The sequence below is a fragment of the Apus apus genome, chromosome 4, assembly GCF_020740795.1.
Source record: "Apus apus isolate bApuApu2 chromosome 4, bApuApu2.pri.cur, whole genome shotgun sequence".
Taxonomy (NCBI): domain Eukaryota; kingdom Metazoa; phylum Chordata; class Aves; order Apodiformes; family Apodidae; genus Apus; species Apus apus.
This window is the reverse complement of record NC_067285.1, coordinates 115,295,844-115,320,411: the sequence shown is the minus strand read 5'-3', so window position 1 is coordinate 115,320,411 and position 24,568 is coordinate 115,295,844. Positions and strand designations below refer to the sequence as shown.

Below are 24,568 nucleotides of genomic sequence, written 5' to 3'. Positions count from 1 at the left end.
GGGCTCGCAGCAATGAAGGGGCGGCGCGCGGCCCACCGGAGCCGCCGTGATACCGGCATTACTCCGCGTCCCGGCGGCGTCGGGGCGCCCAGCGCGAAAGGACCAGGGCCGCCGCTCGCCCGCCCCAGGCGGAACCGGGTTCCCTCCGTTATCCCGGGGGCGCAGGGCTGCCGTTCCAGGGGCGCACGGCCCCGGCGCCGTTCTCCCGTATCCCGGGGCGCACGGACCGGCACCCCGTCCGCCGCTCCCGGGGCGCGCAGGCTCCGTTTCCCCGAGCCGCAGCTATCCGGGCGCACCGACCCCGAAACCACCGAGCGCAACCCCGGCGGGGTGAGCCAGCCCCCTGCTCCGGAGCCGCCGTTCCCAGCCGTATGAATCCCGTTGCCCCAGACCCGCCATTTCCACGGCACGGAGCCATCTGCCCTTCCCGGTTGCGCGAACCCGCTCCGAGGGAGACGGATTCCGATTCCCCCGACCCGTCCCGAGGCACGGACCCATCCGCCGTTCCCGGCGGCACAAGCCGCCGTTGCCGGCAGCACGGACCCCGGTTCCCGGGAACCCGCCATTCCCGGTACACCGACCCCAGTTGCTCCGGCCCGCCGTTCCCGGGTCATGGATCCCGTTTTCCCGGGACCAATCCCGGTAGAACGGACCCCATTTTCCACGGTCGTTCCCGGGTGATGGATTCCGGTTCCCTCGACCCACCGTTCCTGAGACACGGACTCGGGTTCCCAGGGCCTCGCCGTTCCCGGTAGCACGGACTCGCGGTTCCCATTAACGAACCGTTCCCGGGACACCGACCCTGGTCCCCTCGACCGGTATCACGGACCCAGTTTTCCAAGGATCCGCCGTTCCTTGGTCACGGATCCTGCTTCCACCGAACCCGGCGCTCCCGGGTGATGGACTCTGCACTCCCGACGAGAGCACGTCCCCGGGCACGGAGCCCAGACCGGCCCCGTCGGAACACTCGTTCCTGGCTCGCAGGAGCGGGCCCGGTTGCGGCCACCCCCAGAGGTGCGGGGTGCGGCCGTGCCGCTCAGGGCGGGCTCGGCCCCGACCCGCGGACCGGCTCCGTTCCTCCGGCGGGCGGTAACGGCTACCGGGGAGTGGCACGGGCCAGGCCTCCCGGCCACTACCGTGGCAGCCGCGCCGCGAGCAGTGGGTCCGACCCCGCGGGTCGGTTCCGGTGGCTCCTGGGGTGGGGATCCCGACTACCGAGCGGGCAGAGGGCTCGGGCGGCGGGTCACGGCTCCGGGGCAGAGGCCGGCGGGGGTGGGCGGCCGCCCGGCCACCCTGGCGCCACCGGTCTGGGGCAAATGACATTACCGGGGCCTGCGCCTGTAAATCACGACGGCACAGGGAGCCGCAGCTGCCGCACCCCGGGGGCACTGCACACCCGGGGGCACAGCAGGCACCGCACGTCCCGGGGGCAGCGGGTGGATCGGAGGGCACCGCACACACCCGGGGCACCGGGTGGATCCGGGCTCAGCTGGACGCGCTGCAGTGTGGGGTGACCGTCCCTGCTCCTGCGGCCCAGGGGTGGGGGCAGCGGGAGCTGCACAGGCACTCCCTCACCCGGCGGCGATGGGGGGGACACAAACACACAGCCCCCCCGCGGGGCACAGTGAGGGTGTACACACATGCTCACACATGTGCGCACACACACGTACACACAAACGCAGGTCGGGTGCGGGACCCCGTGCACCTCAGCAGGGGAGGGGGACGCTGCGCTGCCCCCCGCAGCACCGGGGCCCTTCCGGGATGAGCCCGAGGAGTTTCACGGCGTTTCCTGCTGGCGGCCCGGCAGGTGCCGGGACGGACCCGCCCGGTGTTCGGCCGTGGTTTGCTCCAGAGACTGTCACCGGCTGCAGGCTCACCGGGGCCCCACGGAGCACAGCCGGCACTGGTGCCGGTGTTGGCGTTGGTTTTGGCTTTCCTTTTGGCGTTGGTGTTGACACTGGTGCTGGTGTTGGTGCTGGTGTTGCTGCTGTCATTGATGCTGGTGTTGCTGCTGGTGATGGCATTGGCACTGGCGCTGGTGCTGATTGGTATTGGTGTTGGTGTTGGCTCTGGTTTTGGTGTTGGTGCTGATGTTGGTATTGGTGCTGGTGTTGGTGCTGGTGCTGGTGTTGGTGCTGTTTCTGGTGTTGGTGCTGGCGTTGACCCAGGCGCTGTCAGCGCCTGCCCCGGCCCCGAGCGGTGTCGAGGAGGAAACGCCGGGTGCGGGGGGGTGCGGGGGAAGGGAGGCGGCGGCAGGTTAATTAAACCTGGAGCAGAAGGCAGATGTTCGCCGTGCCCAGGGGCTGGAATGCTGCCGGTCCCGGGAGATGGATTGGGGGGCAGGTGACGGAGCCGGGGGCGATGGGGGCTCGGGCGGCGCCAGGGTCCGCCCTGCGCCCAGGGGGCTGCCGGGGCCTCCCCGGGCGGGGGTGCTTGCCCCGGCCCCGCTCAGGGCGGGACCCCAGCGCCGGGCACCGGCTCCGGGGGCAAGAGGTCTCTGCAGCAGGGGATCGAGGTTGAGGAGGGCGCAGAGAGGGAACGAGCCCCGTCCCACCCCGGCTGTGGGTTCAGGGGGTCATCCTGCCAGGGACCCGGCTGGCCCCAGGGCCCCTCGCTGTCACGGCTGCCTGCTGCTGGCCCTGTCACCCTCGGGCCACCAGCAGCCAGGACGAGGTCATTTCCCTGTCCCCAGAGCCACCATGCAGCCCCACGTTGGAGGGCCAGGCTCCCAGCTCCCCCTAGCTCTGCACCCACCCTGGCACGGCACAGCCAGTGAGGCCTCGGGCAGGGGGACCTCCGTGCACCCGCATTGGGAGGGCTGGGACCCTCTCCCTACTCCTCAGCCACGGCTTAGCCCCGTGGTCCCCAACTCCTGCCCCGCGGGCTGGATCTGGGAGTCCCCCATGCGGGGCACACATCCCCACGCCAGGGCAGGAGCATGACCTGGCACCTGGGTGACAGGGACGGACGGAGGGGATAGGGCAGAAGGGGCATTTGCCCGATTCCAGGTGGGAAATCCGCCCTTCGCCACCAGGCTCTCTGCCTGTGGCCACCGATGCACCGGGCTCTGGCACCGCCGGAGCTGCCCCGCCTCCCGCAGCTGCATCCCGGCATCCCACCGCTCCGTGCCCCCCACGGCACCCCGGAGGTGAGGGGGGAAGGTTGTGGGGGGTACACTGGGGTCTGGCCCCTGCCCTGCTCCACCATGGGAGTCCTATTGATGGCACAGCCAGGGGTCCTCCCGCCCCTCGCCCCCTCCCCCACCACGCCAGCAGGTTCGTGGCCCCGGGGCTGCTGGCAGCAGCCACATGGCTTCACGGCACCGTGTCCCCGTGGATCGGCCATGCCGGTGTCCCCGACCTGCCGCGTTCAGGTGCGGCTGCCCGGACAGAAGCCCCGGAGCGGGTCCCTGCCCGCTGGCACCCGGTTCCTGAGCAGCGCGCGGCAATTAAGCGGCGGAGGTCGGCAGGGCCCCACGTTACCACCAGCGAGATGCTGCCAAGCCGCCCGCTCCCGCCCGCTCTCCCCCCCGCCATAATCTCATTATCGCTGGACGTCCCCTTCTTCCTCCCGCTTCCCCCCCAAACCCGCTGGCAAACTGTAGGGACAGTCAGCTCCTCTCTGGCTGCTGGGTTAATTCTGGGCTAATTAGATGAAGCCAGCCCAGATTGGATTACTTTAGCCTGCATTTGGTCCTCCAGTCCTTGGCTTGCGGCTCCCGGGGGAGCTGCTGGCGCCTCCTGCTTCAATCAGACACTTCTTAACCGCATGAAACACTCCCGGTGCCCCCCGCCGCCCGCCCGGGGCTGGGCGCCGGCACCCGGACAGGGTGCGGGGGGACGCGGGTGGCAGCCAGCGGGCGAACAGCCCCCCGGACCCACCGAGAGGGCCAGGCCGGGACCGCTGCGGCCGCCGGGCACCGCGCCGGGCAAAGGGCGGCCCCGACGGCAGGGCCGGGGGCTCTCGGGGCACCGACGGCCGGAGCTGTCCCAGTGACCGGCGGCGTCTGCGCGGCGTCCTCGGGGAGGGGCCGGGTGCGACGGGGACCGGGAAGGGGGGCTGCAAGGGGCCGGCGGCCCCGGGCTCCCGGAGGCTGCTCTCCGTCCAGCATCCCCCGGGGGGGCAGTGAAGCCGGGATTCCGGGCAGCCCCTTCGCCCCAGGGGGGGGGAGAAAACCCCCCTGGAAACCCACCCGGCAGCTCAGTCGGGCTGGGGGCGGAGGACGGGGGGGCTGGGGAACGAGCGCGAGCGGCGGCTGCTGCCTGGGGGTTGGGGGGCACCTGCCACGGCCACCTCCGACGCCACCGGGAAGGCAGCTGAGCTCTCTGGCTCCACCTCCCGCCCCCTCCCCAGGGCTGGCTGGGCAGGTGGAGGGGGGCGCAAGGAGGGTCGTGGGGAGCGGTCGGGTACGGGGAGCTCGTGCCGGGATCCTTTCCCACGCTCCTGCCTCCTTGGCCGTGCCGGGTGGTCCCCGGAGCCCCCGCGCCCCCAGCCCCATTCCTGCCTCTCCAGGGGGTGCTGCCCCGCACGGGGCTGCGGGTGCCTGTGCAGCGGGCCGGGCAGCGGTGGCTGTGGCGGGGCCGTTGACAGGAGCCGTCTCTCGGAACCTCGTTACCGAGGCCCGGGGCAGGTAATTGCGTTCTGCAAATCCCTCCGGTGCCTGAGGACAGCAGTTCAGTTCATCACCTGCCTCCGCACCGCCTGCCGGAGACTGCCACCTTGTCACACTGCCACCGTACTGCCCTGCCACACTGTCGCACTGTCACCCTGCCACCCTGCTACCCTGCCTGCCCTGCCACTTTGCCACCTAACCACCCTGTCCACGCTGCCATCCTGCCACTCTGACCCTGATGCCACCCTGCCTGGCCCCAGACCCTCTGGCACTGGCCCTGCCATGGTCCCTCCAGTCCCAGAGCCCCTGTGGTCACCTCGGAGTGGAAGGGCCTGGCTAGTGGCCACGGCATTGTCACCCCAGGGTGGAAGCTCGGGGCTGTGGGGCTGGCATGTCCCCACTGCTGGGTCCCTGCCTGCAGGCAGCTGCCTGTGCCCAGCTCTGCCCACGCAGCTCCCCGCAGCCAGCACCCTCCTTGGCCCGGCTCTGCCCGCCGCGCCCCCTCACCTGCCCGGGGGGGGCCCAGGGAGCTGCTGCCCGGCACCCACTGCGGTCACTAGTGCGTCCGGCCTCAGCCCCGGCCCTGCCCGGCCCCCGACGAGGGGCCCGGCCGGGAAAGCCCCCGGCAGCGCTTACCAGAAGGAGCCGCCCAGGCCCCGCTCAGCCCCGCAGCGGAAATGGAGCTGAATATTTGAGCAGGTCTCGGCTAAAAGCACCGGCCTGCCCGGCCCCGGGGCCTCTCCGGGCTGGGAGAAGTGCCGGCTGCCGCCCGGGCATTAATTATTCACGGCGAGATGGAGCTGCGGGCCTCGCGCGTGCCAGGCTGGCAACCACAGTCCCGGCGAGCACCGGCTGCTAGGACCCCCGCCCCCTGCCCAGCACCAGCAGGGAATGCGGGTGGGACTGAGTCCTCCACAGCCCCCGGTGCCCAGTGCAGTGCCAGTGCTGGTGCCAGTGGACAATACGGTGCAGTGCTGGTGCTGGGTGTGGTGCCAGTGGTCACTATGGTGTAGCGGTGGTGCTCGGTGCGGTGCCGGTACCGGTGGTGCTGCCGTGCCGGTGCTGGGTGCGGCGCCGGTGCCGGCAGAGCGCGATGCGGCTCTGCCGCAGGGCTGTGCTGGCCTGGCTGTGACCCCCGCAGCCCCCGGCCCCTCCCAGGAACTGCTCCTGGCAGGTACAAATGGGCCCGTCCCTCCCCAGGCTCGGGGTCACCCGGCTCCGGCCTCATGTTCCGCCCCCCCCCCCCCCTCCGCCCCCGGCTAGGATGGGCCCAGGGCGGGCAGGCTCTGGCTGACAGCGGTGGGTGAGTCCCGGGGCCACGGTCATCACGTGGGTGGTGGTCCTGCCCGCCCCTGCACGCGGACGCCTCGGCACCGGGTGCTGGAGCCCGGCCATGTACCGTGTCCGGCTGCGGGGACACCGGGGGACGCCTGTGCCATCGCATGGGACCAGGCTGGACCACTCCGGCCAGTCATCGGGGGCCGAGCCAGCCTGGCCAGCTGGACTGGGCTACACTGGGTGGATTGAGAGCGGGAGGAACTGGGGTGATGGGGACAGGACACAGGTGCTCTCATCAGGACCATCACCATCCTGGAATCCCCATGCCAGGTGGCGGCACACGCCGGGGGGCTCGTGCCGGGTCTCACCAGTGTCGTTTGGGGCCTCTCCAGAATTTCCTCGCCCCACAGAGCCCCCTCGGGTGTGCGGAGCAAAGCGGGGTGCAGGGGGGAAGCGGGGTACTGCCGGTCATGCCGTGGGTGCAGCCCGGCCGGTGGTCCCGCCTCCCTCGCCCGCCCCCCACTCCCCGGCGGGAGCCCCCCCCGCCCGCCCCGGCGGCCCCGCTGTCTCCCCAGACGACACTTGTTGCCGGGGATTGGAGCAATCAGCGTAACCGTAACGAGCCATTACGGCCCTGGGCGGCTTCTGCTTTGCATTAGCGGGGCCGCTCCTTCCCCTCCAGAGCCCTGATCCAATCACCCCCATTAGCGCGGCTCCAGGCTCCGCCGCCTGCGCCGGGGAGGCGACCCCGGGATCCGGCACCCCCAGGACCTGGCAACCCCAGGACCTGGCACCCCACACCCCGGGATTCTGGCACCTCGGATCCCGGTACCGCCGGAACCCCAGCACCCGACACGCCGTAGCCGGCACCCCCGGGACCCCCTGAAACCCACCACCCGGCTCCCCTGAACCCTGCGACCTGGGACCCCCGGGACCCGGCATTCTGTCACCTGGCAACACAGGGTCCTCTGCCCAACACCCCGGGAACCCCGCACCCCGGCACCCCCCACCAGCATGCCAGGACCTTTGGAACCCCGGCACCTCCCGGCACCCCAGGACCCCCGCGAGCCCAGCACCCCCCTCCCCACCAGTGCCAGCAGCACCCACCACTGGGCCCCGGCACCCCTAGACCAGGCCCCACACCCTTGTCCTCTGCCCCCACCACCCCCATCACTCTGCCCCTTCCCCCAGAGACCCCTCGGTCCCCCAGAACTGCCCCTTTCATCTCCCACCCACCTTCGGACAGCTTCTGCACCCCCTGCCCCTCTGTGTGCCCCCCCCCAGCCCTGCCAGGGGGGTCCTTAGCCCCCGCCAGCCCCATGGCCACCCGTGTCCCAGGCCGGCTGTACGTTGCCCACCCCCCGGCCCCGTGTGGGCTCTGCAGCCTGCGGGGAGAGGGTCACTGCTGGGCGGGGACCCGCACCCCGCGGCTGCCTCGGCTCCCGCTTCGGGGCACAGAACGGGCGCCCTCCCTGCGGGACAGAGGGACCCTAGGGGCTCCAGCCCCACCTCTGGAGCGGGACCCCCGGGACAGCGGAGACCCCGGGCCCCTGCGGCCCGGACGGGGGGGGGTGGGGGGTCGGGGGTCCCGGCGGAGCTCTGCTGCCCCCTCGCGGCGGCCCGCGGCACCACGCCCAGGCAGCGCCGTCTCTGATTGGCGGAGGCTGCTGCCTGTCAAGAGAGCGCCGCGCGGCCATTGGCTGCCGGCTGGGGGACGCACGCCCTCCCCGCACAGCGGGTGCAAGGGGCTCGGTGCGCGGGGCGGGCGGAGGGCACCGGGCCGGGGGGGTGGGGGATCCCCGAGCACGGTCGGGGCCAGCGCCGGGGTCCCGGAGGCCGCGTTTCCCGCCGAGCCCAGCAGGGGGCGGTGGCGCTCCGCGCCGGCCCGGGCGGTCCCGGCATGCCTTGCGGCGCGCGGGGCACGCCGGGAGCTGTAGTCACGGCGCGGGCGGCGGGCACGGCCCCGCCCCGAACCCGGAAGTGAGCGGGAAGGCGGAGGAGGTTCTAAGATGGCGTCGCCTCCTCAGGGGGGCCCGATGGCGATCGCCATGCGGCTGCGGAACCAGCTCCAAGCCGTCTACAAGATGGACCCGCTCCGGAACGAGGCGAGCGGCGGCGGCGGCCGGTGGCACCGGGCCGGCGCGTGCGTGGGCGGGAGGGGGGGGGGGGGGGCAGCCCCGGGGTGCGCGTCGCCGCTCCCGGAGCGACGAGGCCGCGCAAGCGTCGTGCGGCCGCTCTGCGCATGCGCCGGGGCAGCCCACGCGGTGGGCGGGGCGGGGGGGACCGTGTGAGGGGCGGGGCCTGGAGGCGGGGGCGGGGCCTGGCGGGGGGCGGGGCCCGCGCAGGTGGTTCCAGCCCTGCCCTCCCGGGGCGGTGGGGCCGGGGTCGCGCTGGGGGGCTCAGGGTCCCCGCAGCCCCTCCCCCTGGCCACAGCCCCCATCCCTGCCACCCCCCCGTCACGGCGGCACCTTCGCTCCAGGCCCCAAGGCTGGGCCACGGGGGCGGGTATGGGTGTGCTGAGCTCCTGGGGGTCGCTCTGTCCGTGCAGGGCTGGGAGCTACCCCAGCCCCCTGTTCTCCCCTGCTGCTTTGTCCCTGGGGGACCTGCTCCAGTGTCCCTGGGGGCTCCCGCTGAGCATGGGGCTGGCAGGGGGGCTGTGGGGCTGGCAGGAACTCTGGGGCAGGCAGAGGCTGTTGCAGAGGGCAAAGGGTGGGGAGTGGCAGGGCCAGGCAGTGCAGGGTGTCCCTGGGTGGGCAGGGCCTGGGTGACCGTGGGGCGTCTCCACAGGAGGAGGTGAAGGTGAAGATGAAGGAGCTGAACGAGCACATCGTGTGCTGCCTGTGCGCCGGGTACTTCATTGACGCCACCACCATCACCGAGTGCCTGCACACCTGTGAGTCCCTGGGGGTCCGTGGCTCCTGCCTGGGGGTCTGAGGGGATGTGTCCTGCTGTCCCACAGCGGGTGCTGGGGACGTGGGGCCGTGCCACCACCCCGGCCCCCCCCAACACCTCCTCCCTCTGGCCGCAGTCTGCAAGAGCTGCATTGTCAAGTACCTGCAGACCAGCAAGTACTGCCCCATGTGCAACACCAAGATCCATGAGACACAGCCCCTGCTCAACCTCAAGCTGGACCGTGTCATGCAGGACATCGTCTACAAGCTGGTGCCTGGCCTGCAGGAGAGTGAGTGTCCCCAGGAGCTGCTGTCCCCACACCTGGTGTCCCCAGGAGCTGGTGTTCCTCATCTGAGTGTCTCCAGGATCTGGTGTCCTGCCCAGCCATGTGGGGAGGGCCCAGGGGAGAACTGGACACTTTTTGGGTGTGTTTGACCCTCTGGGTGCTCAAACCCTGGATGTGCCGGGCAGGACTGGGAGCTGGGGGGCAGCACCCATGGGGGGGCTGGCGATGAGCTGCTGTCACTCATAACAGGGTCAGGGGGGACACTGGGGACACCTCTGGAAGTGTCAGCCTGCTGTGGGGCACCTGGCACTGCAGGGGGCTGGGGGGACAGCAAACACCCAGCAGGGCCCTGGTTTGTCTTTTCCAAGGTCAAAGAAGGTGGGGGGACAGCGGGAACAGGGATGGGGACCCCCTGCCTGTGGTGGGGGCTTGGTAGGGACCCCCAGGTCACTGAGGAATAAGGGTCTGTGCTGCTGGTGGTTGGCTTCCTTACCGAGCTGAGACCAGAGCAGTGGGACGGACCAGGAGCCCCCGGGGATCCTGCAGGGGCCACCAGGACGGGCTGGGGGGGGGCACGGGGGTGTCGCTGAGCAGCGCCGGCCTCTCCCCTGCAGGTGAAGAGAAGCGGATCCGGGAATTCTACCAGTCCCGCGGCCTGGACCGGGTGACACAGCCCAGCAGCGAGGGTGGGCACGCTGGGGGGGCGGGGGGTGTCCGGGAGCCGGCCGGGTGGGTGCCGGCGAGGCAGGGCTGGGCTGACTGACTGCTCCCCCCTCCCTGCCTTTCCCAGACACGGTTGGGGGCGACCCCCTGGGTCTCCCCTATAGCACCTTCGACCACTCCCGTGCCCACTATTTCCGCTACGACGAGCACGTCTCGCTCTGCCTGGAGAAGCTGAGGTGAGTCCGGCAGCGCCGGGGCTCGGGGAGGGGGGTTCCCAGCGCCGGAGCTCCGCCCCGTGCCGCAGGGCTGCCGGTGGCCGGGGCTGCCGGGGCCGGCGCTGCGCAGCTGCCAGCGCTGAAGTCCAGCAGCAGCAGCTCTGGGGGCTGTGATGGGATCGATGGCTGCAGCTCAGCTGCCAGCCGTGCCCCCCCCGTGCCCCCCAGCCGGTGCTGGGTACATGTGTGTGCCGGGCGGGTGGGGGGCTGCCAGCCTGGGGCTCCTCCAATCCTGGCTGTGCCTAGGGAGGGGGTCTGGCGGACAGCACCCCTCCCTGTGCTGGAACTGTAAGGCCCCCCCTTCTCTCCCCCCGCAGCTCCAGCAAGGACAAGGGCAAGGTCGTGCTGCAGGTGAGCGAGGGTCCCTGCGCCCACCCTGCCGCCTCCCTGGGTTCTGAGCCCCCCCAGCTCTGCCACAGCCTGGCCCCACAGCCCTTGCCCTGGGCTTGGCTGGTGTGTGGGGTCCCAGGCAGGGTGGGCAGGGGGGAGCCAGGGCCTCACCAGGGGTCCTGTGGGGCTGGGGGCTCCCGCCCCCCTGACCCGCGCTCCCCCCACAGCAGAAGTACGTGAGGTGCTCTGTGCGGGCGCAGATCCGGCACCTGCGGAGGGTCCTGTGCCACCGCCTGGAGCTGCCGCTGCAGCACGTGAGTGGGGGTCCCAAGGGGGGTCCTGGGCCCCGGGTGGGGGTCCTGGGCCCCCACTGACGCAGCCTCCCACTGGGTAGGTGCAGATCCTGTTCAACAACGAGGCCCTGCCCGACCAGATGACCATGAAGCAGCTCTGGCTCTCACGCTGGTTCGGCAAGGTGGGCATCGCACCCCCCCACTGCGGGGGGGCCTGACCCCAGGGACCCCATCCTGGGCTGGGGGGCTCAGGAGGGGGAGCAGGGGATGCAGAGCAGGGAATCAGTGACTCAAGGATGATTAATGTTGCTCGCTGGAGCGGTGACGGCTCCCCCTGGGTCGGGGCGGGGGGACGGGTCTCAGAAGGGGCTGGACAAGTTCATGGCACGGCCCTGGGGCTCCCCTGGGGCTGGTCCTGCGGGGAGGGGGCCTGCCTGCCCCTCCCGGGGTTCTGCGCTGGGGCACAGTGTGTCTACCCCAGGATGGGGGGGTCCGGGGGTGTCTGTCCCAGAGTGGGGGTTGTGGGGGTGTCCACCCTGGCGTGATGGGTGTAGGATGTCTGCCCCAGGGTATGGAATATGGGGGTGTCTGCCCCTGTGTAGGGGGTGCAGGGTGTCTGCCCCAGGGTGGGGGTACCAGCCACCTGACCCCCCCTTGCCTTGCAGCCTGCACCCCTCCTGCTGCACTACAGCATCAAGGACAAGAGGAGGTAGGGGCTGGGGGTGGGCGCTGCCCCCCCAGAGTGCAGCCCTTCTCCTGCCCCTCCACCCCACTCCCCCTAACTTAATGCCCCCCTTGGTCGAGTTTATTTTTTGAATAAAATGAGAAAATCTCTCATGGGTCCCTCCTCCCTCCTTGAGAGCTGGGCTGGGGGCCCTGCTGAGCCCCCCCTCACCACTACAACCTTTGGGACTGCGGCTTGGGGGGTGGGGGATGGAGCACTATCCCTCCCCAGAAAACTGGTGCTGGGGAGCAACTGGGCTGGGGGGGTATTGGTAACACTGGGGGGGTGGGGAGCAGATGCAGCTTTGAAGGGGGGCTGGGCAGTGGGGTGCACTGGGGGCGGAGGCCAGGCTGTGTGGGGGGGTGCAGCCCTCTCCCCTGCTCCCCGCGGTGCTGGGGGGTGGGCTCGCAGCCCCCCCGGGCCGCGCGCAGTTGTGCGGGCGCTCAGCAGATTAATCACCGTCACGGCTGCCTGGCGCACGTCCCGGCCCCCCCCGCGCACGTCCGGCCCCCCCGGCCGCCGCCGGGGCCAGAATCCCAATGAGGGGCAACGGGGAAATCAGGGCCCTGTCTCAGGCAGCCCCCCCGCCCCCCCGCCGCCCGAGTATAATGAACCGTAATAAAGTCATGGGCCCTTTGATTGTCTGAGCCGGGGGGGGGGGGCACACACACACGCGGGGCGGCCCCCCCCCCCAGCTCCCCAGCGCTTGCCTAATTAGCCCGCTATTGTGGGGACAATATCGCAGCCATCTGGGCCCCCGCCGGAGCGCGGAGGGGGGGGCGTGCGGCAGCCCCCGGCCCAGCTGCCTGTGCGGGGCTCCCCCGGTGCGGGGGTCCCCCCCCCCCGTGACGAGCTGGGGCCGCGTTCCCCCCGCCCGGGGCTGTGTCCCCCATTCCGAGCGGGGGAACAGGTGCCGGATCCCAACCTCCTCCCCCAGGCACGCGGCTCCGAGGGGCCGTAGCTCAGGGATCGGGGACGGGGCGCTGGGCGCCATCGGGGGGGTGACACGGGATGTCCCTGTGTCCCTGGTGCTGCAGGGGACCCCCAGCCCCGCTCCGTGTCCCCTGGCATAGCGGTGCCGGTACCTGGCCGTTCTGCGCGGCTGCCGCCGTCACCGGGGCCGCCCCCCGCGACTCCCCCGCTCCCACCGGAGCCCCCCGAGGCCCGTGTCCCATCCCGGGGCGGGCAGGGGGGTACGGAGCACCGCGGGACCCGCTGGCCTCGGTGGACGTAGCACAGACCCCTCCAGGCTCCCCGTGCCCAGCACCCCTCAGCGGGGGTCCCCAGCCCAGGGGGACACGGGCCTTGGCCGGTCCCTCACCCCCAGCCCCGCACCGAGGCTGACCCCGCGCCCAGGACCCCCCGAGCGGCCGCCGGAGGATCCGGTTACCGGCCCCTCTCCCCGGCCCAGCTGTCGGCCATCCCTCACTCGGGGGCGGCCGCGGCCCCCCCGTGCCCAAAACCCCGCTAAGTACGTGGTGAAACGCGGGCAGGGGTCCGGGTCAGCGAGGGGGGGAGGAGGGCGCTGCGCCGCTCCTCCCGGGACGGGGTCCGTGTCCTGCCAGACTGGGGAGGGAGCGGGGGACACTGTGTCCCCCGACCCCACAAAAGCCCCCCGGGGCCATCGATCCCCCCGGCAGAGCCGGGCCGGTCGCAGCATCGCTGCATCCCGCCTCAAGAGGCTCCATCCCGCCCCGCCCGCCCCCCCGGCACCCACCCGCGCCCCCCGGGACAGCCGGGGCAGGAGGGATGCGGGGTAGGGGTGCGGGACGGGGGTCCCAGCGCGGTTCCAGCGTGGCCGTGGGAGCTGTGGGTGGACAGAGACGGACGGCGGGCCGGGGGGCGGGGTGGCGAGGCGGGGGCCGCCCCCGTGTCTTTCAGCAGCGGCTCTGGCAGCCGGTTCCAGACGCAGAGCAGGAAGCGGGAGTGAGGCCGGGACCCCCCCCGGGCCCCCCCAGCCCCGCGCCCCCCTCACTTATCAGAGCCTAATTCAAACCAACTGCGGTGCTGACGTTGGTAAATGAGCCCCCGCCGGGACGGCAGCGAGGGCGGGGGTCGGTGCCAGCAGACCCCTGCCCGCAGTCTGGCCCCATCACCCGCCAGAACCGGGGACTCCACCGACCCCCATCTCCGCGGGGGTACTGGGGCCCAGCGGGGGCTGGGGGCAAGTGGGGGTGTGGGGCAGCCCCAGAGTGCAGGAAGTGAGGGGAGAGGGATGTTCGGGGGGCATCGGAGGCTTCAGGGAGGCACAGGAGGGCAGGGGGAGCTCGGAGGGGCAGGACCAACCTTCTGGGGATGCAGGAGGAGTCGGGGAGTACAGAGGGAGCCCGGGGGTGCAGAATGGTGTTGGGGGTGCAGGGAGCCCCGGTTCCCATTCCCCGGCCATGGCACCCCCCTGGGGAGCAGCGGGGCAGGACAGGTGCCAGGAGGGGGTCCTGCACCCCTAGCCCTGCCGTGGGGTTGGCGGGGGCGGCTGCAGCCACGGTCACGCTGGTTAGTGAGGGGTGAATGCGCTTTGATATCCCACCCCCCTGTCATGCTTCGAAGGGGCTAATGGCCCGAGGCTCCAGCCCGGCAGAGAGGGAAACCTGAGACCCCCATTCCCTTCCGTTGTCCCCGTTGCTGGCCTGGGGGGCAGCGGGGGCCGCACACCCCTGCCCAGGGTCATCTGGGCATGGCTGGTCACAGCACAGCCCACAGCTGAGGGGCCAGGACACTTGGGAGCTACTTGGCTGTGTGCGGACCCCCAGGGCTCACCATCCCAACGTCCCCAGTGAGGGCCCAGCTCCAAACCCGGGTTAGTGGTAAGCCAAGCCCCAAGGGTCCCAGGGCTGGCAAAGGGCCTGGACGGGGGGGATGAAGGGACCTCAGACATGTGAGGTGATGCCAGGGCAAGGTACTGCTGCCATGGGAATGCTCCAGCCTTGCCGTGGGGATGCTTCGGCCTTACCAGGGCCCTGACGGTACAGACAGGTCCCCCAGGCAGGCAGTAGCGGGGGGGTGGAGTGGGTACGGAGGGGATTAGCTCAGCTCCCAGCCCCTGCCTCGTTCCACGGGTGGGCACAGGGTCCAGCCCCCTGATGTTGCCCAGACATCAGCCTGCGTGTGGTGCTGGCACCGTCCATGTCACAGGCAAGCAGGGCCGTGGAGCAGTACTGAGCACACCCCCGGCCACACCGTCCCCTCCACGCTCCGCCGGCACCGTCTCCCCGCCAGCTCCTGACAGAGACAAATGAGCCACCGGCGCCTGCCACCGCTTCCACACCCCACGGCCGGGGCCAGCGGGGCAGCACCGGGGACCTGTGCGTGGGGCCGGAGCCGGGACACCCCCCACATACCCCGGCACGGGCCCCTCAGCACCACCCCCTCCTCCTCCTCCTGGCTCCCTCCCCGGCACGGCAGCACCGCACTTGCCGCCCGGCACGGCGGGGCCCCGCTCGGCTGCCAGCCCGTGGCACAGCGGGACCTGCCAGCCCCGCGCCGCGGGGCACGGATGGATGGGGACCGCGGGGACACACGTGCCAGGGCCTGGATGGTGCCACCGAACCCCTTCCCACGCTGCAGCCCACCCCATGGGCACACACCGGGGCCCGTGCCACGCGCCGCCGGTCACCGGGGTGCGGGTCTACCGTCCCTGCCGGGCACCCCGGTGACCGGCGGCGCGTGGCACGGGCCCGCTGGCATCTGGCTGTCATGGTGGGAATGAGCTGTCACGTCGGCACGGGGAAATTACCCCGTAACGAGGCGCGCTGGAGATTAGGCTAATGAGAAAATCAAAACACAATTTAATTCCTGTCACCGCCTGATCGTCTTTAAACGACGCCGCGCGGGGCTGGCGGGCTGGCATGCTGTGCCATGCATCCCCCCCCCCCAACACCCCCACACACCCCCCGGCACCCACCGGCCCCGCCAGGACCCGGCTTCCTGCCGCCTTCCCGCGGATGTGGGCACTGGAGCTGGCACCGGGATGCCCCAGCAGCGTGGGAACTGGGGTGGGGGGGAGTGTGCGGGGGGAGCACCTTCCTGCGGATGAGGGGGCATGGTGGGTCCAGCCTCAAGCCCGGAGGATGCAGCCGAGGGGCTGGGAACGTGGTGCACACCTGGTGCCACCAGCAGCCCCCAGGACCCCGACACCCCCTGCAGCAAGCGGGGCTGGAACCCCGGTGTGTTGCCCATGGGAACAGCCCCACCACCCAGCCCTGGCACCCCCCAAGCCCATTTCTGGTATCCTCCAGGTGCTGTGTGGCGACAGGGCGGGTGCCCCCCGGCAAAGAGGGCGCCGGGGCCGGGCTCCTCCAGCCCACCCTGGCGCGGCGGGGCCGTGGGAGCGGGGCAGCAGGGCTCCCCCTCACCTTTCCCGGTTTATCTTGGCTGCCGGTGCTTCCTCCGGCTCTTTGTCTGCGAGGCCCGCCCTCCCCCCCCCCTCCCCGCCTTCCTGCGTGCCTCTGGACCCGGCGGGGGGTTGCACACCGTGGGACCACCACCCTGGCATGGACCACTGGCCACGTGCCTGAGACCACCACAGAGGAGGATCGAGGCCTGCAGCAGGACCTGGGTCACACACACCGGCTGCAGGCACAGGGTACATGGGATGTGCAGGGGATGTGCTCATGGGGTCTCCATGGGATGCACATGTGGGATGCACACATGGTGATCCAGCCGGGTCCACAGGACCAAAACAACATGGGAGCCATGGTGTTCGTGCCATGGTGCTGGTGCTGCAGCCTTGGTGTCATGGTGTGGGTACCAAGGCATGGGTGCCCTGGTGAGGGTGCCGTGGTGTGGGTGCCCTGGTGAGGGTGCTGTGGTGTGGGTACCATGGTGTGGGTGCCCTGGTGAGGGTGCCCTGGTGTGGCACCATGGTGTGGGTGCCCTGGTGAGGGTGCCGTGGTGCAGTGCTCCCCATCCCGGCTATTGTTGCTGCCACAGCCCCACGCGGCCTTTGAAGTTGGGCGACTTCCTGCCCCGGTTTTATGGCCTGATCCGTCTGCGCCGCAGCTTCCCCGGCCATAAATCACTCTGGGCTGGAAGGCTCAGAGCAGCGTGGCCAGCTGAGCACCCACTGCCCCGGCAAGGCCACCAACCCCAGCCATGGTCACCAGGGGCTGCTGGTGCTGCCGGGTCGGCGCAGGGACCCCCAGGGCAGGACGGTGGCCAGTGCCCAGGGCTCCAACCGGCCTCATTCTCCCCAGGGAAAGTGCCACGGGCACGGCTGCAGTGCCACAGGGACCAGCAACACCAACGGGTCCCTCTCCCGCTTCCCATGGATGCCCTGGCAGTTAAACTGGCCATGGTTGAATGGACAGGAACCCGGGTGAGGCTTTTGAGGAAAATCACAGCAGGATTGGAAACCCTGCCTGCCAGCGAGGGCTCAGCCCAGCCCAGTGCCCGGTGTGGTACTGCCCAGGCTGGAGGGTCCGTGCTGCCCCGGTCCCTGCCCAGTCACCCCAGCGCCCCGAGGCTTCCGGCCGGGCTCAGCGCCGGCGGTGCGGGCTCAGCACAGCCGGTACCTTCTCTATTCAAAGCATTTCCTGGGTTTTATTGTCTTCCTCTCCCTGTCCCACCTTCCTCGCAGGAAGCCCTGGGTCCCAGCGGAGCTGGCGGCTCCATGCCCAGCAGGACGGCGCTCCCGGCCTGATCTCCTCCGTGCTGTGGGCAGGGGCATGGCTGGAGTCCCCGCATTCCCTCTTCTGGCCAGCAGCACCCACCTGTGGGTGGGGGTGTCAGGACCATACCCTGACACCCCCAGCCCCACCAGAGCATCACTGGGTTCATCCTCCAGCGCGGGGTCTCAGCTGCACCAGGCACACACCGGGCTGAGTGGCACCAGCACTGATGCCCTTCCTGGTGTTCTGATGTCAGCGTGTGCCGGGGCCTGGCAGCCCCTGAACACCCTTTCCCCATCCAGCTGTGGCTCTGCTGGGCTGTGCCACAACCCTGGAACTCCCAGCCATGTGCTCGGGGCCTGGGGGTGCCAGCTGGGGCTCCGGGGTGGGCAGAGGCCAGCGGGGTGTCCCTGGAGCCTGGTTCCCAGCAGCCAGGGCTCATTTTGCCGAGGCTGCCGCCCGCCCAATCCCACTCTCCCTAAATCAATTGGTGGGTTATTGAAACGCCGCGTCTCCGTCTGGCGTGTAATTGCATGGGATCGGCACCGCGCCCCCGCCCCGAGGCTCTGCCGGCAGCTCAGCAGCACCCGCCGTGGTGCCGGGGCTGGGGGGCAGGGAGGGGCCCTGGAGCGGGAGAGGGGTGCTCCTGGTGGGCTGAACGGGGGGCGGCTCCATCCCCACCCTCACCCCCATCCCAATCCCCATCTTCATCCTCATCCCCATCCTCATCTCCACCCTGATCACTGTCCCCATCCACACCCTCATCCCCATCCTCAGTCTCATTCCCATCCTCATGCTTATCCTTGTCCCTGTCCCCAACCCTGTCCCTGTCCTCATCCCCATCTTCATCCTCATTCCCAGCCTCAGCCCCATCCCAGTCCCCTGCCTGCCACCCCGCCCTGCTGCCGGCCGGACCCCCACACCCCGCGGGGCCTTGTGCGGCAAATTCCAAAGAGCACCCGGGAAGATTAATCGTGGGGCCGGCGGCTGGGCTGGCCAGTAACCGGATCGCCCCGCCGGGAGCAGGAATGCGGCGCTGACCCTGCCGTGGCCCGGCGACGGCTCCGCCACACGGGGGTTACCACGGACCCCCGTGGCCAGCCAGGCCACCATGGGGTGGGCACCTGCAGAGCCCCTGCCCCAGCCGGGGGTACCACCTCGGTCCCAACCCCAGTACTACCCTGTTCCCACAGGGACAGGTCCTGGGACAGGGACAGGCAGAGTCCCCAGCGTCCCAGTGCAGGGAGTGACACCATCACCAGGGTCCCTGTTATGGAATGGCTGCCATCCCCTCTCCCCACATTAAGAGGGGCAGCGCACCCCTCCCCAGCACCACCTCAGGGGCTCGTTCTTCTCCCCACATTCCCAGTCCCAGGGGAAAAAGTCCTCCAGGACAGGGACAGGCCTGGGGACAGTGGGCAATGCAGGAGTTGTCATGGCTGAGACTGGTGGACAGGATGGCCCCGATTCTGATCGGGCATGTGGGATGAAAGGCTGTGCCACGGCATGCTGTGGGGATGGAGGGGCCGAGGGCTGGGGGTTTGGGGGCAGGGGTGCTGTGGGGCAGCCAGCAAGGTGCAGCTGCCAGGTCCAGAGTCACGGTGGTGTGTGGGGGCCCAGGAAGAGATGGAATCCCCCCACCATGGGGTCCCCCCACTCTATCCCCCCAAGACCCTGGCTGGGCAGGGAGGATGCCGGACAAACCAGGGCTAAGAATAGAGCCGGGATGGGCTGGGAGGAGGAGGAAGGATGGGGCTTCCTCTGCGACGGCTCTTCTTCCTCCCGCCTGGCCCTGCCACGCGGCACAGCCTGGCACAGCCCTCGCCATCCTCCCTGACAGGACAGCGGGACCCCCGGCTCCAGCGCCAGACCCCCGGGAACGCGAGGGACGGGGACACCCTGGTGTCACCCACACCCCGGTGACAGCCCGCGCCGGCAGCGCCACCAACAGCCCCAGCAGCACCGTGCCCGCTGCCCCCCCCACCCCCGACCCCCCCCCTCCGCTGCCGCCGCCGCGTTTCGTTGCACTTTTCTTTTTAATTAACCTCGGGGCGCGCGGCCCGGCTGCCTCAGCGGGGTTAATGACAGCGCTGACCCGCGCGGCCCACGATCCCCCAGCCCCAACCATGTATGGACCCCCCCCCCCGCGTCCTGCGGGATGAGCTGCCCCTCCCGCAGGGCAGCAGCACCCGGCCCCTCGCTGAGCACAGTGGGACCCCCGGGGTGCCCCCATCCTGATGCAGCCTGGAGAGGCACCAGGGTGGAGCCTCCAGCCTGCCCTGTACCCACTCCAGCCCCACAGATGGGGACAGCGCTGCACAGTGTGCTGGGCCGTGGGGCACCAGGAGAGCCATGGGGCACCAGGGGGGCTGTGGGGCACCGTGTGCCAGAGGACTGTGCTGCTGCAGCCCCCATGTCCCCCGTGTCACCCCGTGGGTGCCCACCCACCACCTGGTGGTGCCACTCCCGAGATGTAACCCCCCCAGCGCCACACACCCCCTCCCCTTGGGTCACCCAGGACAGCCTCTCAACAGCCTGTCCAAGCACAGGAGTGGGGGTCCCAGTGCGCCCCCCGCGGCCGCCCCGGCGCTGATCCTCGCTCAGGTGCGGAGCTGTGATCCGGGGGTCGGTCGTTCATCTTGGGGGGGTCGGGCTGTCAGCGGCCCAGACGAGCCATTTCCTCGCTGCGCGGGCCGAGCCCCCCAAGCCCTAATTGAATCCTCATGGCTGCACCATGGATCCTCTGGCCCCACGACCACTCCCCCGCGCTGGCTGAGCCCCCCCCGGGGCTCCTGGGGACATCGAGGGGACAGGGGTGGGGGTGTCCAAGACGCCAGCACCTTGCAGACCACGGCTGGAGCCCCCCACCCTGCTCTCTGCCTGCTCCCACCGAGAGCGGGTGGGAGTCTCTGGCAACCCCCACTCCCTGTGCCATGCCTGCTGGGGGCCTCAGAAAGGCACACCTTGGCACCCCCCACCCCGCACGGCTGCAGCTCCCGCCGCCCCCGCTGGTCTCCCTGTCCCAGCTATTTGCGGCGCAGGAAAGGAAACGGCACTGGTGGGACAGGGCTACTGGCTGCTTCCTGCTCCCTCCCCCCGAAACAGCCCCCTGCCCCACAGCGGTTTGCACCACCTCACCCTGTCGTCCCCCCCATCCCCCCACAGCCCCTCTCCAAGCCTTGGGTCAACCCTGGAGAGACCCGGATCCCTGTGGGGGTCCCAGCATGGAGCCACCAGGCTCAGCCCCCTCACCAGCAGGTCCCCACCTCCCAACCCTGCAGCGTGGTGGGTGCAGGCAACAGCTGGGGGGGGGGGGGAATTGTCTGCACCAGCCCTAGGGAAGGGGACAGGACTGTCCCCAGCAGCACTGCTGGGCCGGGGTCAGGGGGCGCGGGCCGGTGACAGCCCGGCGGGGGGGCCACAGCGTTTGCTCCAACCAAGGCTTTGAAATGCAAACCCCCCCCCTCCCCGGGCCCATTTGGCTGGAGTTTGGCCCAGGCCCATATGGAGGCCTTGGAACAGGGAGGGGGTTCTGGGAGGGGGCAGCAGCTGGGGCTGGTGGGACCCCTTGACCCTGGCACACCACTTCCCTCCATGCACAGTGCTGAGCAGGGGTCCCCGTGGGCACCCCAGGGCCATGTCCTGCTCCTGCCCCCTGGCTCTGGCACATATGTGTGTCCTTGCACATGCGTGTCTCCCTGCACATGCGTGTGGTGGTTCAGCATGTGATCTGGTGTGTGGCGCTCCCTGACAGCCTCCCTGCATGGCCACTGCATGCCTGCACATGCCTGCACATGCCTGCACATGCCTGGACACACCTGTGCCTGCACACACAGCTGTGAGTGATTGTGCACACATGTACATGCCATGCACGCGGGTGTGAACACCCAGTCTGCACCCGCACAGGTGTGGGGGAGAAGCCGAGATGTGTGCTGGGCGCCTTGTGTCCTCTGCCCCAAGGCTGCCCCAGACATCCTTGTTCCTGTCCCCAGCCCTGTCCCCAGCCCCGCCACCGCCCCCCTCTCCCTCCCTTCGGCCCCCGGGCTCAGCCACACGCACCGCGGCGCACGCGGCGAGGTCGGTGCGTGTTAATGAATAGATCATTTGCCAACAGCCCCTGGGGGGGATCCCCGGCGTCCCCAGGCTCCCGGCACATTAATCCCGGTTTACCGGGCCGAGGTGTAATCCCATTAGCCGTGCCTTCGCCCGCGGCCCCCGGCCCCACCGGCGGGGTCAGGATTTATTGCCAATAATTGCCCAGGTCTCCTCCCCCGGCGCGGGGCGCGGCGCTGCCGGCAGCTCCCCGGCGATGCCCCCGCTTGTCTCCGCTACCGACGGTTTAATTCCGCACCGAGCTCTTCCCCTTATTAAAGGAAAATTCATTTGCAAGCAATTTCCATGTGCAAAGCGCTCGGCAGCCCCGGCTCCGGGAGCCCCTAATCGAGTTACGCCGGGTGCTGCTGCGCGAGAGCCGCGGTATTGAAATGGAGCCGATAAATAATGGATCAGGGGCAGGGGGAGGGAGGGGGACCCGAACGTGTTACCCGGCCGAACCGCCGCCCCCCGCCCCTAATCGTGTTACCTTCGCACCGGGAGTTACCAGCGCGGCGCAGGCACCCGGCACGGCCTGGGGTGTCCGGGCACATGGGGGTGGGCAGCCAGCAGTGCCCCCCCGGGGGGCTGGAGCTGCTGGTGATGGGAGCCATGGAGGTCCCTGAGGTGGGGAGGGGGACAGGGCAGCACCAGCCACCAGCACAGGTGGTCTCTGTGTGCGTCATGTATGAACACATGCCCTCACACGTGAACGTGCACCGTGACATGTAGGCACGCGTCCCCACACGTGCACACACACACACACACACCCGGGTACGAGGGGTGCGGAGCCTGTCGCAGCCGCCAGGAAAGGGCACGAGGAGCTCGGCCCTGGCACATCCCGAGGCTCAGGCCTTTAATATGCTCCCAGACCCCCAGGCCCCCCGCAGTAGGATGGGGATGTGGGCACCAAGGGGGGCGGACAGCAGTGCCACGCCGGGGGTGCTGCCCCGCGGTGCCCCCCTCCCTATCGCCGGTGCCCACCGCCATTCCCGAGGGCAGGAAGCTCCGATGTTCCCGCAGGGACCCAGAGTTCGCTCTGTCTTCCCCCACCCCGTCCTGCTCTGGGGTGAGAAGCGTTTCCCGTCCTGTGTTCCCGGCAACGGGAGCTGATCCTTCCCGCCCCGCGGCAGCAGGTTTGGAGCTGGGGGGCTGGGAAGAGGACAGGGGCATGCCACGAGCAGGGGGGGCAGGCACTGCTTCGGTGGGTGACACATCTGAGCAGTGTCCCTGTTCACCGCGCCCCTGCCCTCACCCTGCCTACAGCGGCTGCCAGGGCCCGGCAGGACCCGGGGGGGCTGCTGAGCAGGGCATGGGGTGGGGAGGGACAGAGGTGCCGACTCTGCTCCCCGGGAGCATCCCTGAGCACTGGGGTCCTGCGCAGGGAATTCACCCGGGCCGCTGCGGAGCGATGGGAAGAGGGCACAGGGCAGGGGGGACATCCCTCGGGGCTGCTCTGCGGCACAGCCCCCTGGGGTCCCGCTGGAGCTCCGAGGAGGGGCTGATGTTGCTCCACAGGGCAGGGCTCAGCACAAGGACAAGGAACCGGCCGGAGCAGCAATTCCCTGGCACGTGGCACAGGGGACTGGCCGGGACAGAGCCCAGGGCGCTGGTGCCAACCGGGGCTCGGCCACCCCACAGGGCTGGGACTGGGGTGGGGAGAGGGGCTGAGCCCCTTCCCCGCCCCTGCCCGATGGGTGCCGGGGCCTCGTGTCCGGAACGGTGCCCTCGTGCTGCCGGAGGGGACACCGGGCAGTCCTGGATCCACCGGCAGCTCCCGCGGGAGCCGGGGATGAGGCTCCCCGGGACAGGCACCGACCCTCGGTGAGCGGCAGGAACCAGCGGCAGCTCCACCATCTCCCGTTGCCTCCCCACGTTGCCACCGGCCATCCCGGAGAGCTGGAGCCGTCCAGAGAGGACAAAAGCCACGTGCGAGGCAGCCCGGTGCCATCGCCACCACAGCCGGGCCTCCGGCACAGGCCCACGGCAGCGGGGCCCGTCTGGATCCCCACGCCGGGCTGGTCCTTCCCGGGAGCAGCCTTGAAAACCTTTTCCAAATGGGTTTGATCCCAGGCTCGCCGGACCCCTTCCCCACTCCGCCTCCCTCCCCCCCCCCCACCTCGACTCCTGCCCGCCGCTCGCTCCGGCGTTTAATTGCTCCGGCTGCTGGGAAATTTCAAGGTTGAATTTGTCTAACTCCAATTTCCAGCCGGGGGATCGCGTTCTGCCTTTGTCAGCAAGATTGGAAACCCCCCCCCCGCCCCACCCCCCTTTCCATTCCCACCACACCCCCCCCCGGCATTGCCGGGTCCCCCTGCACCTGCTCCCCCAGCCCGGCACGGTACTCCCACCGTGTCCCCCCCCTCAATCACAGGTTCATTTTCTCTCATTACCGCCGTGACCCCTGCGCCCTCCACATCGTCACCGGGCCTGAAGCATCCCAAGAGCCGATTCATGGGGATAATGGGAGGGATCGGGACCGGGAGATGCCGAATCATCCCCGGAGGGGGGTCCGATCCGCCGGTCCCGATCCCACCGCATGTTCCTGTGTGGGCATCCCCGGGATTTTTACGAGCGATCGGCATCCCGGAGCTATTTGTACCGGGGAAGAGCAGCGGAGGGGATGGTATGGGGCGGGGGGGAGGCTTAAGGTGGAGGGGGGGGCGGAATTTATGGCCGGGCCGCGCTCTGAAACCCAAAACCCACCCGAAGCGGCTTAATCACTCCCAGACGCGGCGGCCCCTGCGCTTTTATGGGGCATTTTAGAGCAGGGGAGCTAATAAATTTTTTTCCGATGCTAAAAGCCCCGCTGGGGATTGAGAGGGGGGCGGGGGGGGGTCGTCCGGTGGAGGATTGGGGCGCAGCGGGCACCCACCGGAGAGGGGTTAAAATGGGGGGGAGGCGCGGCGCTGGGTTCTGTCTGCATCCCGGTAACGGCGATGGAGAGGGAGCGGTGTCCCCCTCCCCATCGTCCCCCCCTCCCGCCCCGCCGTCGGTGGCTCCTCCTCCTCCCGGTGCCCAATTTAGACCGGCCCCGGGTCCTTAAGGCTGCGGCACCGGGACGGCGGGTGGTGGAGGTGGTGGGGAAACGGCGGCGGAGCTGCACAGCCCCACCGAGCGGCTCCCGGCGCCGTGGTGGGGGGGGGGGGGGGTAGGCGAGGCGGGGGGGGCTGAGCGCTCCCCGCCGCCGCCACCGGGCCCCCGCCGAGGGGGCGGGCTGCGCCCGCGGGGTTTAAGTGCGGCCGCGGCTGGATGCGCGGGCGGGACGGCGAGAAAGGGGGGGGGGGAACCCCCGGCGGGATGAGGCGGGCGCGGTGCTGAGCGGGGAGCGGGGACGCGCCATGACCTCGGCGCGGGAGGCGGCCGGTTCCCCCCCGCTGCACCCCCCGGGCGGCGGCCGCCCCCCCCCGCAGCGCCCTGGACCAGCTCCCGCCGCCCGCCAACTCCAACAAGCCCCTCACCCCCTTCGGTATCGAGGACATCCTGGGGCGGCCCCGCGGCGGGAGCCCCCCTGGGC

At 70.4% G+C, this 24,568-nt stretch overlaps 2 protein-coding genes across 3 annotated transcripts in view; both read left to right on the top strand.

Moving 5' to 3' along the window:
- The first annotated feature begins 7,883 nt into the window (after positions 1-7,883).
- Positions 7,884-11,463, top strand: PCGF1 (polycomb group ring finger 1). 2 transcript variants are annotated; one of them, XM_051617801.1, is made up of 9 exons: positions 7,884-7,995; positions 8,678-8,783; positions 8,919-9,071; positions 9,683-9,754; positions 9,859-9,967; positions 10,324-10,357; positions 10,567-10,650; positions 10,731-10,811; positions 11,295-11,463. In XM_051617801.1, exons 1-9 carry the CDS (start codon positions 7,900-7,902, stop codon positions 11,340-11,342), a joined length of 783 nt encoding a protein of 260 aa, XP_051473761.1. In that variant the 5' UTR covers positions 7,884-7,899; the 3' UTR covers positions 11,343-11,463. The 2 variants fall into 2 exon arrangements, with proteins under 2 accessions (XP_051473761.1, XP_051473760.1); XM_051617800.1 differs by having other exon boundaries at positions 10,564-10,650.
- Positions 11,464-22,744: 11,281 nt separating this feature from the next.
- DCTN1 (dynactin subunit 1) overlaps positions 22,745-24,568 on the top strand; it is a 13,927-nt gene continuing 12,103 nt past the window's right edge. The window contains exons 1-2 of the mRNA XM_051618321.1: positions 22,745-22,875; positions 23,426-23,600. Of these exons, the coding sequence (XP_051474281.1) occupies positions 22,745-22,875; positions 23,426-23,600 (306 nt within the window). The remainder of the gene's footprint in view (positions 22,876-23,425; positions 23,601-24,568) is intronic.

Coding starts and splice junctions, on each gene's coding strand:
- PCGF1 (XM_051617800.1), top strand. CDS start 7,900: ATGGCGTCGCCTCCTCAGGGGGGCCCGATGGCGATCGCCATGCGGCTG. Junction 10,358..10,563: donor AGGGCAAGGTCGTGCTGCAG/GTGAGCGAGGGT, acceptor CTCCCCCCACAG/CAGAAGTACGTGAGGTGCTC. Junction 10,812..11,294: donor TCTCACGCTGGTTCGGCAAG/GTGGGCATCGCA, acceptor CTTGCCTTGCAG/CCTGCACCCCTCCTGCTGCA.